The sequence below is a fragment of the Chanodichthys erythropterus genome, chromosome 18 (assembly GCF_024489055.1).
Source record: "Chanodichthys erythropterus isolate Z2021 chromosome 18, ASM2448905v1, whole genome shotgun sequence".
Classification (NCBI taxonomy): domain Eukaryota; kingdom Metazoa; phylum Chordata; class Actinopteri; order Cypriniformes; family Xenocyprididae; genus Chanodichthys; species Chanodichthys erythropterus.
This window is the reverse complement of record NC_090238.1, coordinates 19,287,133-19,308,507: the sequence shown is the minus strand read 5'-3', so window position 1 is coordinate 19,308,507 and position 21,375 is coordinate 19,287,133. Positions and strand designations below refer to the sequence as shown.

Here is a 21,375-nt window from a genome sequence, read left to right as displayed (position 1 = left end):
TAAATGTCTTCAGAATGTTCTGTTATTTTCCTAATTCAGTTTCTCTTATGATAAATATGTTTAAAGGAGAAAATATAGCTATTTTCGAGGCTTGTATGATTAGGTTTAGAGAATTACTTTCTTAAAGCCTATGCAAATAATATACAGTATATATGAATAATATATATATATATATATATATATATATATATATATATATATATATATATATATATATATATATATATATATATATATATAGTCTTTGTGTTTTTGTCTTAAAAAAATCTTAATCACCTTATTACTGTTAGGTTTTACTTTTTAGGTTACTGTTTTACAGTTTAAACAATACATTTCTTTATACAAGAAAATAAATTGAAATAAAATTAATAATAAATAGGCTAAGTAAATATTTTTAAAAAAGAGGTCTTTCTTATGCAGCAACAAAGAAATGATTGCACTCGTTTATAAACATACATTTATCATATTTGAATAAAATAAAGCCTTTTTAAAAGAAAATATGTTATTATTGGAATAATTTGTTAAAAATATATATTTAAATACTAAATATACGTAAAGACACATGACCTAAATTCTTTAGAATAATTACATGTGCAAAATAAATGTGTACGTTAACTGCTTCCAGTAAATGTTACTAAATGAAAATGATTAGATGTCTTTCTTATTTTTTCTGTGTTACAGTGATAGTAGGTACATATAAAGACAGTTTAAAATAAATATATTTAACTACTAAAACGCATTCATTTCAGTCATAGAAAGCAAATGAAAATTGCATTTGATAACGTCCCAAAAATAATTCTGTATAACAAAATTCGAGCATGAAACTTCCGCGTCCGTCTGTGATTGGTTAAAAACAATAAAGGCACGCCCACAGACCCCAGCAGGGCCAATTAGCGTTTCCGCAGCGCCTGTGCGGCTGCGCTTGCGCGCTTTGGAATTTTCTCTCACACGTGTTTCCCGTGGAGCAGACGGACGCACGCGGAATGGTAAGATGGCGGCGGACGGAGGCCGAGCTGCGCTACCCTGTGCATTCAGCCCTAAATCACAGCAGTTTCTGGCACTCTGCGCACAGGACGGGAGGCTGCGGATCTGGAATACTGACAGCAAAACTTTACAACAGGAATACGTGCCTTCCGCGCACCTAAGCGCAGCCTGTACCTGTGTGACATGGGGACCGTGCCGAGCAGTTCAGGTAACGCACAGTGTTCGGGGGACAGTCGGGGGATGCGGCCTGTTGTATCGCAGAACACCGTTGCATGGTCGTCGGGTCGCTTTGACTGAGTATTTATCCTGCATGTGATCATATAACTGAACACGTATCATTTTGAGAATATCTATACGGGGTGCTTCAGAGCTGCGCTCGTGGAGCGCGCTACGCACATGTTGCTTGTGGCACATGTTCAGATACAGGCCGCGAGACGCGCAGATCCGACACAAAATGAAACACAACCTTTAAAATCACTACACTGATTCCAGAAGTTCGGCTTCAAGCACATATTCAGGCTCATAATCATTGTTACAGTCGTCTGTTGGTTGTCTGTGGCTAATAACGCAGGCAGAATAAGTTGATGTTGCTTAAAGTGATGATTCTCTGTAATTTACTTTATAACTCAAAAGCATGTCAACATTTGTTTTACTGTGTTACTCTTTTTTTTTTGTGTAGTTTCAGTTATCAGTGTTGTATTTAAATGGGCTTTAGCATACTAACACGTGGCCACATGGCTGCACAACCCTTATTCTTTCACTTGTTGCTGTTTAGTGAAGTGTCTATCAGAGATCGCAGTCTTTCTGTCCGTATATTCGCTATATTATTAACACGCGGAACGTCGTTGTCGTTGATTCTAGTTAGTGTTGGAGAAAGTTGGCCATAAACGTCTTTGACAAGTAACTCTTACATTGTTACTAGTAACAAATACCAAATGTTTAACTTGGATCTCTTTTGTGTTTGTGATTAAGATATCAAACATTAACCTATCAGTATGTTTTCTAATTTTTACTATTTACTATTTTTTTTCAGCTATTAATATTACTTGTTAGTTGTAACTATGCAAGTGGTTATTAGTAACTGCTCCAGTTTCTTGTTACAAATAAATGTTAGTACCTATTTAATAGATAACAACTGATTACATGAAATTTAAATACTTAATAAATTATCCAGTAACACTTTATTTTAGGGTCTTTAAAGTTGTTTATAAGCATGCATATTACTAGAATATTGGCTGTTTATTAGTAATTAAGCACAAATTAATGCCTTATTCTGCATGACCTTATTCTACATTCTTAATCCTACCCAATACCTAAACGTGACTAACTTATTTACTATTAATAAGCTGTAAATTAGGAGTTTATTGAGGGAGAAGTCATAGTTAATAGTTTGTATTCCTTATACTAAAGTATAACCAGTAATCCTTATTGAACCTTAATAGTTTGTCACCAGTAACAAAACATGTTACTTTTCATGTACCAGTAAGTTGTTAATAAAATAAAAAAAAAAACTCTAGTCACTAAATATTTGCTAGTAATGTTAAAATGCTCTCCATAGGTTACATGCATTAAAGTCGTCTTGATGGAAATTATTGAAAATTTGTGTAAAGAATGACTGATAGGAAATGTTTAATATTATTCGTAATTAAATAACAAATAAAATTTTTTTTCCTGTAGGACTTCACTAAAAGGCAGAATGAATTGTATTTAATGGTTATAAACATTTTTTTTTTTTTATATGTGTGCTTTAGGATGTTCCACAGAGGAAGAAGAGGAAATGTGAGGCCGGATCGGCAGCTGAGCAGTCAGATCTGTTGGCGCTGGGCACTGCTGCTGGGTCGATCCTCATCTACAGCACAGTGAAGGGAGACCTCCATTGCACTCTGGTAAGAAGTCATCACCATCATCTCATCCTTATGATATTTGGCCAGCGCAACTCAAAGATTTAAAGGGTTAGTTCACCCAAAAATGAGAATTCTGTCAATTACTCACCCTCCCATGTCTTTCCAAACCCATAAGGCCTTTGTTCTTCTTTGGAGCACAAATGAAAATATTTAATGAAATCTGAAGAGATTTCTGTCCCTCTCAACCAAAACTCTGACGCTTCAAATCATAAAATAAATCAAGTAAATATGGTTAAGCTAAGCTTCCGTTTTCCATATTTGAGTGCTTTATGTATGTTTGCTGATCAAATAAAAGTCTAAATTTTATGTTCATCCTAGTGTTGTCACGGTACCAAAATTCCAGTAGTCGGCACCGATACATGAAAATTTTACGGTTCTCGGTACCAATTTCGCTACCACAGCAAAATCTGTTGGAACTATTTTACTATTTTATATAGCCTATTTTAAAAACATTAAATATGATTTGGAGTGTGTTTGTATGCATAAACCAACTCAAACCAGCATACCTACCTTACCAGCATATGCTGTTTTTTTTTTTTTTTCAAACAGACATGTGTGCTTATTTTCTATTCAGTCAGTGAAACGACACACTACAGTCTGTAAAACTATGAAATAAATTTTAGGTAAAAAATGGTACCCCTAAATAATAAGTTAAATATTAAAAAACATCCGTTTTTTATTTCCACACAAAGATGCGTCATATAGCCAAAGTCCCGTTATTATAGTCTTTAATATAGCCTACCGATCTGCGCTTTGAGTGGGATGTGGGACACGAGCAGGAAAGAGACCATTTCTCTTTAATAATATCTTCATGTTATCTCCTGATGTTACAAGCAACTGACACTTGTTGTCAAAGGTCTGAAGAGCGAGTTTCATCTTCAGACATTCAGGCTATGTTTGATTTATCGCTGCCAGAGAAAACGAAACTAAAAATCACTGGTGTGTGAAACGCGCTATACAACTAAACTTGACGCGCCTTATAAAGTTAAATAACGAGCACAAACTGTGTTAAATAGAAATTGAAAAAGTTTTTTAATCAAGTGAGCCCAAGCATGGTTTTAAGATTTTTAGAGGAAATAAATTTGAAACATCTTTTTTAATCTTCCTTTGATTTAATTATACTTTATTCTCGCCATGAATATAGCCTTTGAAGCTGGTATGGCGTTAACAAAGAAAGAAAGAAAGAAATAGAAATTGACGTGCAAGCAAACAGGTTTCTGTCCTACGGTGTTTTTTCTACTTTACCACAGTAAAGAATGCAAATAGCCTAATAGGCCTAAATGCGAACGAAAGAAACGTTTATAATCCCCTGCTTGAGTGAAGATTTGGGAAAAGAAACGGATTCCATGTTCAGTGGAATAACTAATGGAATATTGTTATATTCGCTGATAATCGGGTGTCAAGATCATGATTCGCAAAACATGGACTCACGTACCTCTCATTTGGCATGAACCAAAATATTTCCATGGCTGCAATTTCACATTTTATTGCTAACCTATTATTTCTTCTGTAAACACAGCTTTGTGCTTCACTCGTGTCATATTCACTTAAATACTGCCACAGCCCTATCAGTGGGTACCGAATATACCCAGATTCTCGGTACTACCGGTACTACAGAAAGCAATCGTGTCTCTTCAGAAGACTTGCAGTTAAACCATCCATCATTTCATATGGATTCATTTTACAATCTCTTTATAAATGTTTTGAAGCATCAGTTTTGGGTGAATAGACTTTTAGTGAGAGACAGAATACCTGAAAAGCTCCGATTTCATTAAAATGTCTTCATTTGTTTTTTCGAAGATGAATGAAAGTCTTAAGGGTTTGGCATGAAGCGAGGCTGAGTAGGGTACAATGGGGCAAAAAGCACCTTTTTGATTTTATTTTCCTCTAAACCACTAGATGCAGGGTTTCCGCGGGGTCTTAAAAAGTCTAAAATTCTGAACTTTAAATTTAAGGCCTTAAAAAGTCTTAAAAACGGCCAGATTTTCATCCGAGGTCTTAATTTTCATTTAGTCAGGTCTTAAATTTTTTTACCCATTTCCAGAAACGCTACCTGCTGAAAGTTATTACAAAGTAGCAAAAAAGTAGCGAGTCGTAGTTCTTTCTGGGGTATATTGGTGTTTGTATACGCGGTGATAAAACTACAAATCCCGTGATAAATGCAATACCTGCCCGCGAAATACGTCTGCGTCTCCTCAGAGTTTGTTAAAGTTCGGCTACGTGTGGAAAATGGGAAAGTGTAACGTTACTTTCAACGAGACATGGCTAGATCACAGCGATTTCTGCTGTTGGTTACAAGCGGTACCCAGCTCCAGGTACGAGGCTCACTGCAAACTTTGAAAAAATCAATCAAAAAATCAGTTAGAGAGTCTGGGTGTGAAGCGGAGTAAAGGCGCTAGAGTCACACGCCAGAGCGGAGAAACACAAGCTAGCCGCAAAATCCCTTCAGCGGACTCGGCCAATTAGCCTCACCACTGCCGTCCTCCTCCTCAATGCCTGTCCCTCCGGTCTCCAGCGCAATATCATCACAGCTCTGTCGAACAACCTTCGGGGTACTTTTTGAGCGACTGACACATCGAAAGCCGAGGTGATTTGTATACTACACACGGTGACTAAACAAACACCACTCATTTAATAGCAACAGTGAGATTAGCGATCTCTTCCAAGTGATGTTCCCTGATTCAGTAATCGCGAAGCCGTTCTCTTGCGGGCCCAAAAAGATCGCTTATGGCGAGATTTGGATTGGGAGAGTTTATAAAGAGGGAATTGATTCGTACTCTTACCGGGCCGTATGTCGTAACTAGGGATGTCCCGATCACGTTTTTTTGCCTCCGAGTCATTTGATTTTGAGTATCTGCCGATACCGAGTCCCGATCCGATACTCAATAGCCTACATAAAAAAGAATAAAGAAGAGCGAAAAAACAGATCCAGGAACAGTGCTTTTCAGGTTTTTCAGGTATCTAACAGTTTTCAAATAGTAATCAAATATAAAATATCACTGCACATTATTTACTGTATAAAATAAATAAAGATTAATCATTATTGAAGTTACAAAAACGATTCAGTCAAGAGCAGTGAGTGATTTCTTTGTTATTTGTTGATTGATTTAACATTAAAAACAGGCAGCAGGAATAGTTGTTTTCCCTTTAAGACATGCACGATTCAGTACATACTGTTCCACATGCGCTGTCTTTCTCGACTAATATACGTTCACTTAAGACATAACCGACTATGTTTGCTAGGATACTCGCCAAGACGGGCATGTTGACATAATTTTTGTATGAATGTGGCCGCCAAAGCGCAAGACTTGAAAGAGAACTCAGTATTTGCGCGCTGACTGGAATAAGCGTGTGCGCGCTTCGGATGAGCGCACACAAATCTTCTCATAGCGCGTGCGAGTTCTCTTTCGTGTCTTGTTCTTGAAGGTTTAAATCAGCAAGGCTTAAATGAGTTAGTTTAAACACAGACAGCAATGTGTGCTGTTCAGGTCTCACCTGCGCTCGCGCGCTATCAACACCCGGGTGATGACGGCGTAAATGACTGGACATTACAGCAGACGGCACTCGCAGTTAACAGTTTACAAAGAGTGACTGTTTTGTCCACGCTTTCTGATTATTGTTGTTGTAACGTTTTGTGCATCTATCAACTGAAACATACATTATCTGATTCTGAACTCTGTCTGTTTTCCACGTTGCTATTTTAAACAAACCATATTAACCAATAGATGCGTCGTCATTCGAGATGGACTGCAGTGCAAGTAAGTGGAGAACCGTATGGTTCGATTTTTTTTTTTACCTAGAACCGTTGCACGCCTAATACATATATATCCGAGTCCTGATCGGGAGGTAATGTCCGATTCCGATCGAGTCTGAAACCACATGATCGGGCCCGATTTCCGATCACGTGATCGGATCTGGACATCCCTAGTCGTAACGTTCAATGAAAGCCAAAATCAGACCAACAGGACCATTGTTCTGGAACAATGAAGTAGTTTAGTCGAGGTACCTGGGCTCACAGTTCATGGGACAGTGCGGCACACACACACACACACACACACACACACACACACACACACACACACACACATATACACACATACACATACACATCTAAAATGGATTATCTGGTGTAGGTGTGTGTGTGCTACATTGGTTGTTACATGGGTTGGAGTAGCCTGTTCAATCTTTATTAGGCTATTAATATGCTGTTTTGTAATGTAAATAAATAATGAGATGAAATCTATTCTATTTGAGGGCAAGTTTGTTTTAGCCTATTTTCATTTTGGGCCTAAGGTTTTGGGCATTTGGCACATTGATGTGTGTAGAAGGTTACTAATGTGATTGCTTTATCTGTAAATTAAATTAATGCTTTTTCAATGACTGAATTCATTGAAATAAAATGATTTTTTCAGAATTTCTTTGATTTGAATATTTTTTGTTAATGCGTCGTGTAGGTCTTAAATTTCAGTCTTTATGGTCTTAAAATGTCTTAAAAAGGTCTTAAATTTGACTTACTGAAACCTGCATAAACCCTGTAGATGACAAAAATGTGCCGTAGCACTTTCCTAAATAAACATCCACTTTTCAAAATGTTTATTCCCTTGAAATTGTAATTGGTTTAATTATGATTATCACAATTTACATTGAGTAATGTTTTGAATAGCTTTATAACATTGTTTGAAGCAACTGCATGCCATATTTTTATATGAAAATAAACAAGCTGAAATTTTTTTATTGCTTTTCTATAGCATTAAGTCTCAAATTAAAACAATGTGGGAAAAACCCTTAAAATAACCTGTAGAAAGAAAAAAAACACACATCTTAAGCACAGAATAATGTAAGTGGACATTTATGTATTTATGTATAATTGCGCCTTTACAATTATGGATGCCACAATTACATAATCGTTAAATCACGATTAGAAATTAGATTAATTGTGCAGCCCTAATATTTGATGTTATTTAAAATGTTGTTGATTTTAAGTAGCAATTAAATTAAAGTTTGTGTTTTCAGACAAAGGTCTTAATGATTTTCAGTTTTGTTCAAGGTAATTCAAGCAACAGTTTTTCAGTAACGGAAGAATATGTAAAAGTATGGTATTTGGGGTAAAAGAGCATCTGCTGTTGGGGCAAAAGGCAAAATAATTAACATAATGAATAGCTGGCAGACTTTTCTGTTTGTTGACATGACATGGTTAGATTCAGAATGTAAATATCATATATCAAATTGGGCATCTACCTTAGAGATAATACCCATATTTATAATGAAACAATCCAATTTAAAAATGATATTAATCATATCATGATAAAATATCATTGTTACTACTGTAACGTTAAATATATATTACGGGATCTCCTTCAATGCTTTCAGAATCTTTACTTTTTTAAAAATTGTTTCTGTATTTAAAAATGTTATTATATAACATTTTAATGACAATATATTTAATGAACAAAAATGAATACTTATATTTCTGCAATCATACACTTTGAGAGTACACAATGTTTTGTTATTGTGAGTGTACACGCATAAAAGTATAAAACCCTTTACAGTTCAGAGTGATGTATTACTCCTATCCAGGGATGTCAAACTCATTTTAGGTTGAGGGCCGGATGGGAAAAAATTTAACCATGTGTGGGCTGAACTACCTGTTTTAAACCTGAGTGTGCTGACATTTATTAGCCTACATTAATATTAACCATACAAACTACAAATTAATTTGCAAGAAAACTAGAAAAAAAAAAAGTTTTTTTTTTTTTTTTTTTTAATGGCTGATTCCAGTTTTTTACAAGAAAATTGGCCTATTCCCATACTGGTTTCTGATTTTATTTTTTTGGTTCATTAAGCAAATTTGTTTGTATTTGCTCTATAACAGACAAACTGGCCATTGAGCACTACATTTTTATCGTGATGCAAACAAAGATGCCACACATGTAGCATGAGTTATTTTTATTTTTTTTTATTTAAAATTAGATTTCAAGATTTAAAGCAAAAACTTTTGTTTTGTGAAATTATGCAATAGTTATGCTATAAGACACCTGCACAAAAAACAAAAACAGCAGACGGACTGAAAAATGTAAATTCGCTCTGTCAGTAGGTGATGCTTATGGGACAGCAGCAATATAGCGTTTCCTTGTTTACAGCTACAGTATACAAAGCAGCGCTTCACTAATAAATACTACGTTATATGGAGGTAAAAGGACAAGAAAATGCTGTCAAAACTATTCTGAAGACTGTTCCCTTCATAGATACAGGGCTGCACGATTTATCGCGATAAAATCGCACGCGATATGGCAAAGCTGCGATTATTTAATGCGTAGCTTGTCAGAGCTTTATGGCTCTGCAATGTACATTATAAGCGACTCAAACGTGCAGTGCTTTCAGATGGATTAGCATTTGGAGCTATACTTCATTGACAAGCTGCACATAAAAAAAAAATCAAAAATTTCATAATTGCACTAAGAACCACGTTTAAGCGATAATCGCGTTCAAGTTCAATGTTATTTTTAGTATCGTGCGATTTATCGTGCAGCCCTACCCCATACCCAATTTCAACATTTATATTTTTCTTCCTGTATTGTACGAACAGTGGGCATTCTGTGTCTTCAGCGTCCCCCGTCTGGCCTGTTTTAATGTCCTGTTTACAGACATTTTGGGAAATGATCGCAAAGCACTTTGTGTGCAAGTACGGTGTAGAGATTGGCCAAAATAAAACTTAAAAACATTCCGATTTACGGCCTATTTTCTATTATTGTTAAAATCATCCCCCAGGCCGGATTGGACACCGTTGTGGGCTGTATGTTTGACACCCCTGCTCTTATCTGTATTAGATAAAATACTCTGTAATTTCTCTGTAATTTAAGTTGAAAAAACGCAAGTGATCGCACCAGCCCCTCCATGTCGTACAGTAAAATGTGTTATACTTTAGCTTTCACACTCTGCACAAACACTTGAATATATAATAGCACACATTTATCAAGGTTAACATTAGAGGCAGCAGCCATGTAAAGTTGCTACTACTTGCATGTTTCGGATAAGGCATATTTGAAGGAGATGGATGAAAGTCAAACGTTTAGATTTCCTGCCCGACATACATTACCACCACAAGGACCCTCCGTTAATATTCTGTCTCTTTGCCATATCCTGTGGAGTTTTTTTCTGTGACTAACAGACTAATAATAATTTGGTCGACTAAGCCTCTTCTTGTCGACTAACGTTTAGTCGACTATTAGAGGGCAGCCCTAGTAATAACCCAGAGGAGAAAGAAGTTCACCCAACAACAACAAAAAAAAGATGTGATTTCTGTTAATTTGGTTGAAATTAAGAATGTTAAATGATGTCTTAACCTCTCAGGATGGAGGACACAGTGGTCCGGTGAACAGCGTCCAGTGGCATCCAGATGACTCCGTGTTATACAGTGGCTCAGATGACACACACATAGCTGAATGGGACCTGCAGAAAGGAAAAGTTAGTTGGTGAGTGTCTTCAGTTATTTGTGTTTGTTTGACCAGTATGGGTTTCCTCTTGCTTTATTCAACATAATAAAGTTGTCTAATTCGCAAAACAACATGTTCTGTGTTCAGCAAATGGAAAGCAGACAGATCAGCTGTCAGCAGCCTGTGTATAAGTCCAGATGGAAAACTACTGCTCTCGGCAGGAATGACCATCAAGATGTGGAACCTGGAGACCAAGGAAATGTACAGGGTATGTCTGACCTCTATGCCTCTATTCGCAGCCACAGTTAAATAAAAACAGCAGTTCCAGATTTAACAATATCTCCCCAATTCGCAGAAATTCACGGGTCACTCTACAATGGTAACGACTCTTTGCTTCGCCTCAACACGACCCCCAGACAGCAATGGGATGTACTTTCTGTCAGGAGCTGCTCATGACAGGCTCCTGAGTGTGTGGTATGTCACGCCTATATTAACTAACCACAGCACACAGAAATAAACCCATAATGATTATTTATGGTTGGTGTACAGCTCATTATTACAATTTGGCATATTTGAGATTAGCATCATCGTCTAATAATGTCCAGTCTAATGTTTTTCTCTACTTTCATTTTGTCAGTTTCAAATTCAGCTGATTCATACTGCCTTGTATTTATATTAAATTTGCAAAGACATTTGTGTATCTGTAATTAATGTGCGTTTATGAATTGTATTTGGTGAATTTGTTTACACCTTTGTAAATCATAGTTTGTTAATGTATTCATTTAGTGACTATTCTATCTCCATGATCAACCTTGCTTTATGCCTTACTTTTTGGCCATTGGTAAAATAGAATATATAGCAATATATAGAAACAATTATTCATTCTTTATAAATATTCTGTATTGTTTTTTTTTTTGTTTGTTTGTTTTAATTGTAAAAAATAATTAACTAGGGCTGTTCAATTAATCGAAATTGAGTTTTAATTTTGGTTTTGGCTTCCTACGATTATAAAAATGCTATAATTGAGAAAACTATTATTTTCCCTCTTTCTATTCCTTTCCTTTACAGCAGAGAGCTTTCGCTCCATTAAAACCCAGACATAATGTGCACATCAGTAAAACCATGTAACACGACTTTCGTAAAATGGGACGCGGTTGATATTTAAGAGTTATTAAAAGCGCTGTGCGAAAGACAACTTGCACTGTTCCTCAGGTGGAGCAGAACAAGACAAGCAAAGTGAACGTTGAGCTTTGGGTGCGCACCTAAACTGTCAAATACATGCAAAAAAATTCAAAATGCTGGGCTTGGCGAGTATACGTTTAAACCCAGTCGTCTGTCTTAAGTTAACGTAAACGGTTAGGAGAAAATAGTATGCGTATCAGTATATTCAGATCACTAGGCACTAGTACATATAAGCACATTAAAGGGCTGTTCACCAACCATTTTCCATTCCAATGCACTACTTTTCCATAGTTTTTCTATGTAAACACGTTTCTCATTAAGGACTATGAGAAAATCACTCATTGCGTATGACTAACTTTTTTAGCTTTAAAATCTATGCATGTTTAATTCTTATAGTGATATAGTGAAGACTATGCTGTTTATATTTTGCATTTGATTATTCAATTTCTGAAGTAGGCTGTTAGCTGAATACTTACAGATTTGAATGAAAGACTTAAAGCACTGTATGTTTCATTTGTATCTTTTTTTTCTATTGTATTTGTCCTATTGTTTGAGACAGCTGGTTCATGAATTGAAATCTGAGGCTCAATAAACTGATGTCTGATTTAGTTTCTTCTGTGCTCCTCAGGCAGGTGAGGTCAGATGGCAAAGACAAGAACTCTGTGGTGTCATTTACTCTGACAGATGAACCCCAACACATAGACCTTCAGACGTCCAACCGTAAAGATGAGGTGAGGATTTAATGGACTTAATCAGGGTTCCCACATGCCTTGAAAGTACTTGGATTTCAGACACATGAATTCAAGGCTTGGAAAGTACAACAAATATTGGTCCTTGAAAATGCTTGAATTAAATTTGAACTAATTTTGTGAAAATTATAACAAGCCCCTCTTAGTCCTAGTATATTTGTTTTGGAATATTGTTTTGGAACCAAACAGATATCAGATATGATATCGGTGCTTTTAAAAAGTCCTTGAAAGTCCTTGAAGTCCTGGTGTTCATAAAATAGTGGGATCCCTGTTAATCATTATCCATGATTAGAGTCAAGTGCTTGGGTTTTGACACTTTCTCTGTATGTTTCTCAGGCTATGAGGTTAGCTGTGGTATGTAAGGATGGTCAGCTTCATCTCTTTGAGCACTTCCTGAATGGGTGAGTCTGCCTATCCTGTATTTTTCAGTGTGAATGGTTGAGCTCTTTAAAACAGTTCAGTGAAGCTCATGTTCATTTTTTTTTTCCTCAGGATATGCAAGAAGCCGCTGTCGCCAGTGTGTTCTCTGCAGGTGTCCACTATGAAGGGAGACTCGCCTGTGCCTGTGCCTCTTCTCGCTGCAGCTCTGTGTGCGGACAGACAGAACCTGATGCTGGCCTACGGAAATCACCTGCAGCCTGTCATGGAGACAACTGTAAGTACTTCAGAAACTGATCGTTGATCATAGTGGGTTATTCGATTGGTCAATTATCTAACGTGCTGTCTCTTCACACAGCCATTCAACACGTCAGAGAGACATGCGTGCTTAGTTCGAGATGTACATGCCACACTTTCACTCTCTGTAGACACAGCTGTCTCCAAGGTAAGACCCCATTTATATCATTAATGTGCACTTTATGACATTGGTCATTTGACTATTATATAAAAATGGTATGTAACCCTGCAGATACTGTTTCAAACTATTTGTAAAGAAAAAGGTCATTTAAAATGGTAAAATACTTATAGCAGAGGTGTCCGAACTTGGCCACTGTCCTGCAGAGTTCAGCTCCAATTTACCACAACACACCTGCCTGAAAGGTTCTAGTATGCCTAAAAAAACTTGATTAGTTTGTTCAGGTGTTTAATTAGGGTTGGAGCTAAATTCTGCAGGACAGTGGCCCTCCAGGAGCATTATTGGACACCCTTTAATTTAGAAGAATTTGTAACCGGTTAAAGCATATACAATGTACACTACATTTTAAAAATTTAATGGGGTCGGCATGATTTAAAAGAAAAGGTCTCTTATGGCTTGTTTCCACTGAGCAGTACAGTACGATTTGGGATGGTAAACCCTGATCTGGCTTGTTTTGACCGCCAACAGGACCCTTACTTGATAAGTGTTGTTGTGTATTCTGGAAAGTAGTGATTAGGGCTGGGCGATAAAACGATAACGATATGTATCGCGATAGACACGTGATCAATTTCGATAAAACGTTCGATATATATATTTTTTTATTCTTCGTCGGAAGAATTGTGACTTTAGACTTGGGTGACCACCTGACTATTGATCTGTTGCAGGACAGTAGATGTGATTTTGCGGGACACATGAGACAGATAAATTTACAACTATTACGCTATGTAAATATTGATTTACATTTGTTGGCAAACGCGGCATATGCGCCGATTAATGTTTCTGCCGGTGGGTGCCCACACTATAATGTTGCGCTTATGGCAACATTAAATCCTGGAGAGAAGACAATTCTAGATTCACGGCTGCACATGCAGGAGGACAAAAGTTTGAGCGTGCAGATGTGATATATGAGCGAGAGCGCGCACGTCCAGTTTTGTGCAAGGGAATCCGCCTGTGAGTGGAGAGATTGATGCGCGCTCAACATTTTTCAATAATAACGCCATAGAACCTGCATTAAATGAGATATTAACGTGAGAAGAAAGTCGTATCTGAATTTCGCAATTTTGTATTGGTTAAAACAAATGGAGAATATCTCGTTTTTCTGTAGGTGCTCAACCATTTCCGTGTGTGGCGCTTGATCGCCACCGTTCGTTGGAAATATTTAACATCAGGATGGATGATTACAAGCTTTAAATCATTGATTTGGGCAGCTTTGAGCAGCTCTTGAGGTTCTTATCCAGTATGGAAGATGAAATCCTTGCTGGTGTAGTTGTGTTTACCGACTTTGATGAGGCCTGCTCTTTGCGCTGTCCACTCAGTTGTCATCAGAGGGAAAACCTCTCTCTATGATTGCGCTGGTTGGTTATTTTCACAGCTAGAATATGACGGCTGCACAAACAGATTTTTAAATACTCAGTTTTTATATTTCTTACTGTGGTATTGTAATTTCAGGGATGAAAAAAATTAGACATAAATGAAATGCGGGACACTACTTAAGTCTTGCGGGGCAAAGCTCCTAATTTTGGGACTGTCCCGCAAAATGCTAGAACTATTTGTAAAGAAAAAGGTCATTTAAAATGGTAAAATACTTATAGCAGAGGTGTCCGAACTTGGCCACTGTCCTGCAGAGTTCAGCTCCAATTTACCACAACACACCTGCCTGAAAGGTTCTAGTATGCCTAAAAAAACTTGATTAGTTTGTTCAGGTGTTTAATTAGGGTTGGAGCTAAATTCTGCAGGACAGTGGCCCTCCAGGAGCATTATTGGACACCCTTTAATTTAGAAGAATTTGGTTGGTTATTTTCACAGCTAGAATATGACGGCTGCACAAACAGATTTTTAAATACTCAGTTTTTATATTTCTTACTGTGGTATTGTAATTTCAGGGATGAAAAAAATTAGACATAAATGAAATGCGGGACACTACTTAAGTCTTGCGGGGCAAAGCTCCTAATTTCGGGACTGTCCCGCAAAATGCGGGACGGGTGGTCACCCTACTTTAGACTAGGTCTGTAACGATATGCGATATGAAATCGAAATCGCGATACGCAGGTCCACGAACCTGTATCGCGATTTGAGAAGGCAGAATCGCGACACACCCCTTCCAACTCCCAGAGTTATCCTTCCTGTCCAGATCCAATGCTACCACATTTTTAAATTACTATAAGTATTAGGGGTGTAACGATTTATCGTAGATGGTGTGTCTCAATCAGCTCTAGTTCAGTAAGTGTTTCGGGCACACATTGAATCTTGCAAGCAGGTTTAAACGTTTCTCATGTCAGTCTCTTGCATGGTCGCGTGAGAAAAGTCGTGGCTTTCTTTCACAGCAGTGCACAGCAACAGCTGTGCTCACAGAAAAGCAAAAGATGCTTGTGGTGCTTTGCTTTAAGTTCTGTGGCGCCGTTCACATATTGCGTCTTTTCCGCGTGCAAGTCAGTTATTATTTTCAAATGTAGCCGCGCGGCAGGCGCGCTCATAATGGGATCAACACGGTCGCGACGCGCATGCAATTCTCAACTTCTCAGAATGCCGCAAGCGCACCGCAGGTCGTGTGACAAGAATCAACCGATCAGCTATGGCCTTTCCGTAACAAAACATCAAAAGCTCAGCCGAACAGCTGATCATAGATGTACATGGTGGTTTTTATATCTTATCTCCATCAATATATCTCGTAGTAAAACTAATGCAAGGGCTAGAAATCATTTATCCTTTGCAGAAACATCCTCTGATCCTCTTGGAGAGCCCAGTTCAAGGTTGCATAGCAACGACCGACCACGGGAGCGCAATCGCTTTGGAAAGAAGCGGTGCGGCTGCGCCTTCCACACGTTTTTAGACGCGATATGTGAACGGCCCCTATTCATAATTCTAACTGTGTGTTCACACCGCCGGCGGCGAGAGCGTCAAAGTGACGCTAGTCATTCATTTTCAATGAGAGCCGGCGGCGAGCTCCGGCAAGAGCGTCGCGGCGCGTCTTGGACGGTGAGAGCGGCGAGGAGAGTTGAAATCAGGTTAACTTTATGGTAATGAGCTATGACGCGGTTCGGCGGCAACCAATTAGAATGTAGAGGTCCTCGCCTGAGAGGCTTCCGATTGGTTGACGCGACTTGTCACTTACTTTGGCTCTGCTTTGACCCTCCCGTCGGCGGCAGTTTGAATGAACGGTACAGCGTTGTTGGCAGGGCGGCCAAGGCGAATGTTGACGCTCTCGCCGCTGGCGGTGTGAACGCACGGTAAGTTCATGTTAAATTTTTAAAAAAAAAATTAGTGACAGACAGCCCTATTCAACTGTTAATTTTAATACAGAAGGTTTTTATTAAAATTTGTTAATTTTTTTTTAATAAATCTTGTTTGAATTTCATTTTTATTTTGTTCAAAATATCGTGATACGTATCGTATCGTGAGCTCCGTATCGAGATACGTATCGTATCGTGACCTGAGCGTATCGTTATATCCCTACTTTAGACTTATGTTTACATTTTAATTATTTGAGTTTTCCATGGTTGTTGACATTTGTCTTAATAACTGAGGGGATTATGATCAGAGGAAGGTTAAGTTTAAAATAAAAATGTTCAAATGTAATATATTTTTCTCCTGGTCCTTATTTTAAATGGGTCATAAAAAATATCAATAATTATTGATGTCGACCAATATGAAACACTGATATCGTGATACAGTTTTCTGCCATATCGCCCAGCCCTAGTAGTGATTTTTGTCATTCTCACGCAAAGAAAGCAACACCGTAAACAACAATGGAGGACATGCAGCAGATCTTGTTCTTGCTTCTCGGCATGTGGCTGCTGACATTTTCAACTGTATACAAAAAATGGTGTCTCTTGTATTGTTGTTCCCCTTGTAGCACATGCAAGTGGCGATTCTGTCAACCAATCAACGTTCTGCAATGAGTCTAGCTCCACCCTTTAGGTACCAGACTACTGTTCTAGGTACCCCAAAAGAAGGGTCCCAAAAAAGTGGTACGGTTCGGTATTTTGGTACCATTCACAACTTCTGACAATGGGAATGGAAATAATTGCGTACTGAACTGTACTGTATCGTACCACTCAGTGGAAACGAGCCATTATAGTCACCAAGGCTGCATTTATTTCTTCAAAAACAATTTATAATGTAAAAGTTGAATTTTCAGCATCATTACTCTAGTCTTCAGTGTCACATGATCCATCACAAATCATTCCAATATGCCTATTTGCTGCTCAAGAAACATTTCGTCTTATTATCAGTGTTAAAACGGTTGTGCTGCTAATATTTCTGTGGAAAGCTTGAATCTTTGAATAGGAAGTTCAAACAGCATGTACTTCAAATAGAAATCAATGTAAAAGTCTTTACAGTAACTCAAATTAATGCATCTTTGAATAAGTGCTAATTTTTTTAAGAAAAAAAAAAAGTACTGACCCCAAACTTTTGAATGGTAGTGTATATGTAAAAAAAGAAGGAAAAAAATGATTTAAACCCAAAATCATGTCTTAAATAAGTTCAAGGACATATTACTAATACTCTCCTAACACACTGGTACAGTAATGGTTTAGAATGGCTTATTGGCTGAGTGCATTCATTTGAACATCATCTTCTAGGTGAAGACGCCAATTGTTAATCAGAAGAGCAAAGTTTTAATACCAGGACTTCCAGGACACAAGGCACCAATAAAATGTTCTCCCAATGAAGCAGAGAAAAGGAAAAAAGGGGCCACTACCACAGAGGTAAGAGTCCAGACAAATTGTGTAAAATGCTATCCCCCAAGAATTAAATTAAGCAGTGTCTTCAATCTAATAAATGAAAAATCCTCTTCTTCTTACTCTAGATGTCTATTGAGGAGCGGTTGGAACAGATTGAGTTAAGTGCCAGTGGGAAGGGTGCTGCTAAAGGCTCATCCTCCCTGCAGACGGACGGTTTTGCTGTTCTGCTTGTTCAAGGCCTAGAGAGCAAAGACGAGAAGATCCTTAATGTAAGCTACACACTCCTCTCGCTACAGACCTACACAACAGATTGTTGTAACCAGCTGAAATATGATCACTTTGTCTATGTTCATAGAAAGCTTGTCATTGAACGCTATTCATGTTGTTCATTCAAACAGAAAATATTTCAAACCAAAAAAGACGCATTGATAAAGAACACTGTTTCCCGGTTACCACCTCCAGCTATCCTGCCTTTGCTGGAAGAGGTATGTTTTATTGGTGACATTAAATAGTATTATGTATTTTATACAAACTTCAAAAATTCTTCTGACCCAAAACTTTTGAAAAATATATATTACACATATTTAAATAATTGTATGGTTGTTTCTTCAGCTATCCAGAAGACTGCAGGGGCATCCGTATGCGTAAGTTAATTTTCTTCTTTTCTTGTTTCACTTCTTTTGGTTTTTTTTAAGGTTTTAAAGCATTCAACTTTTTTTGTAACATGATTGTTTCTCTCTGCAGGGCTCTGCTTATAGTTCAGTGGTTTAAGGCTGTACTTACACAACACGCATCATACTTGTCTTCGGTAAGTGCGTGTGTATCTGTCATATAGATTTGCATAATCCAGATCTTAATGTTGCGTCAGTGCATATTTAGTCTTGTATCAACAGTAGATCATATTGGGGTTTCTCATTTGGTCTGTTCATTTGGTTTCCCCATAGCTGCCGGATCTAATGTCTCAATTGGGCTCAATCTACCATATGATTGAGAGTAGGGTGAAATTATACCAGCAGCTCAACAAGCTTCATGGCAAATTGTACTTGCTTATAACACAGGTGAGCTGCTCACACAAGCATCCAGAGCAAATGCATTAAAGAGTTAGTTCACCCAAAAATGAAAGTTCTGTCATCATGTACTTCCCCTCAAGTTGTTCCAAACCTGTTTGAATTTCTTCTGCTGAACACAAAAGAAGATATTTTGAAGAATGTTGGTAACCAAACAGTTGATGGGTCCAATGCTCCATAGTTTTTTTTTCTCCATAGTATGGAAGTCATTAGGGCCCATCAACTGTTTGGTTACAAGCATTCTTCAGAATATCTTCTTTTGTGTTCAGCAGAAGAAATTCAAACAGGTTTGGAACAACTTGAGGGGAAGTACATGATGGCAGAATTTTCATTTTTGGGTGAACTATCCCTTTAAGGACTACTTTGATTTTTTTTTTTTTTTTTTTTTTTTCCTTTCTCACGTTTGCATATTTTTCCACTAGGTGGCGGCAAGCAACAGCACTCAGAGAGTTGATGACGTTGATCGCACAGCAAAGCTAGTTTATGAAGAAGGTAATTGGCTCCCTTTTTTTTTTTTTATAACGGTACCAGTTTGTGGGGACTATAAAGGCCTTTTGAAGCAAAGTGATGTTTTTTTTTTTTTTTTTTAATGTCCATATTTAAAACTATATACATTTTTTAATAACTACTTTGCGGTGGATGACCGTACACATACTGTGCAAGTTGACTTGGATGGAAGAGCAACCTTTGATCCGAACGCAATGATGAACACAGAAGTTCAGAGGATAGAGCAAAACAAAACACCGGCCATGAATTAGAAGTCTAAAACAAGACATGACAGAGGATTTTGATATAAGAGAAGATGTGCTTGAGTTTGTTGCTGAGCCATATTTTTTTGAACTGCAAGAGACGTTTAAGCTTACGATACTCCTACATCCTGTGTCATACATCGTGTCACGGGGTTACGAGTTGAGCAGTATGCATACGGTCAACCGCTGCAATCTAGTTATTTGAATTTATAAAGTTTTAAATATGTGTTTTTGTAAGAAAAATATCCATCGCTTCACTTTGCTTTAAAATGCGTTTAACACACCGGGTTTTTTTCTTGTTATATTCTTTATAATGAATTGATTGAGGAATACCAAGAAGGTTGATGTCTAACTTTAAAAAATGAACGAGAAGGAGGGTAGTGAATGATGTCCCGGGTCACTAAAGACCCGAGGTATGCATTTAAGGGTTAAATATCTTAATAAATTTACATACAGAATGATGAAATTTATTATGTTTAATCTTTATTTCCTTTTAAATGTTTTGAATTTAGCTAATTTCAACTAATTTTACCCATCAAAAAAGCCTTATGCTGACATGCCAAAAAAAAAAAAAAAAAAAAATATATATATATATATATATATATATATATATAACATTACCTTTTTTTTTTCTTTCTTTCTACAGAGTCTTCAGATGAGGATGAAGGTTCAGGAGATGAAGGGCGTCCTGAGGATGACTCTGATGTAAGATGCTCTCTCACAGGTTCTCCTTCTGGTGTGTTTGCAGTGTGGCATTATGGGATTGTCCTCATGTTGACTTGTCTTTTCAGAACTGGGAGGAGGATGAGACATCAATGGAAGTGACAGAAGACAAAGAGAACCACAAAGAGGAGGATGAAGATGAGGAGGAAGATATGAACGATGAATCAAAAGCAAATGGTGACCCTGAAAATGAAAGCGAGGAGGAATAGTACCCAATCAGGCCGCTGGATTTGAAAAAAAAGGACCCTTACATTTATATATGATTTCATTTTATTTTTCATTTTGTTGAATTTTATTGTAACAAAACAAAAGGTTATGTTTTATAGAATTTCAATAGCCAATGCAGCCTGGACTTGTGGTTGTCTTTCCCAGAACGATCTGGGTGACTGACAGCTCCTCGTGCGGAGAGCGCACATGCGTTTGAGGTCCATAAAGGTCACTTTTCCATTGACCTGCAACTGCCTCTGTTTTGTAAAAAAGCTATTATGGGATTCTGTGCGTTTCACAAATCAAATCCCCCTCCATCCCCCTGCTCGATTACATCCTTAATCGGGCATCCGATGTCCCTGTGGTCTGTTGTATGAGCTTATCATGATTATACCCATCAACACTGTCCTCTGCTGACATCATTAATTTATCTGTTGTCATTACTCTCTCACAGTCATTTCTCATGTTTGATTTCTGTGTCCTGTGTGTGATTTCAGATGAGGGTTTTTTTACGCCCTCTGCAGTCATGACCCAGTTCTCGGTCTTGAGAACAGAAAATGTGAACCTCTCCCAGTATAACAAGAATATTAAAAACACAATCCCCACAGACCTGTAGGTTAATTATACAGTGGTTGGGATGGACGTCAACCAAAACCTTTCATGCTAACAATATATCAGCGACTGTTGTACAGCTTAAATGAAATAAATACTGTTTTGTTCTCATCTCTTATTTGGATTCATTTCATCTTTTCATTTTCTTTCCTAGCTCTAAATAACCGCACTCTGGGAAATCAAGCAAAATGTATCAACTTGAAAAGAATATATGCGGCTTACAGCTT

The 21,375-nt window shown here is 37.5% G+C and overlaps 1 protein-coding gene across 1 annotated transcript; it reads left to right on the top strand.

Annotated features, from left to right (window-relative positions):
* The first annotated feature begins 965 nt into the window (after positions 1-965).
* wdr43 (WD repeat domain 43) lies at positions 966-21,222 on the top strand. Its single transcript, XM_067366656.1, has 18 exons — positions 966-1,192; positions 2,736-2,870; positions 10,239-10,360; positions 10,469-10,589; positions 10,677-10,795; positions 12,132-12,234; positions 12,589-12,653; positions 12,745-12,907; positions 12,989-13,075; positions 17,689-17,814; positions 17,916-18,059; positions 18,189-18,275; positions 18,403-18,434; positions 18,535-18,598; positions 18,735-18,848; positions 19,280-19,349; positions 20,253-20,311; positions 20,398-21,222. Exons 1-18 carry the CDS (start codon positions 992-994, stop codon positions 20,536-20,538), a joined length of 1,953 nt encoding a protein of 650 aa, XP_067222757.1. The 5' UTR covers positions 966-991; the 3' UTR covers positions 20,539-21,222.
* The last annotated feature ends 153 nt before the right edge of the window (positions 21,223-21,375 follow it).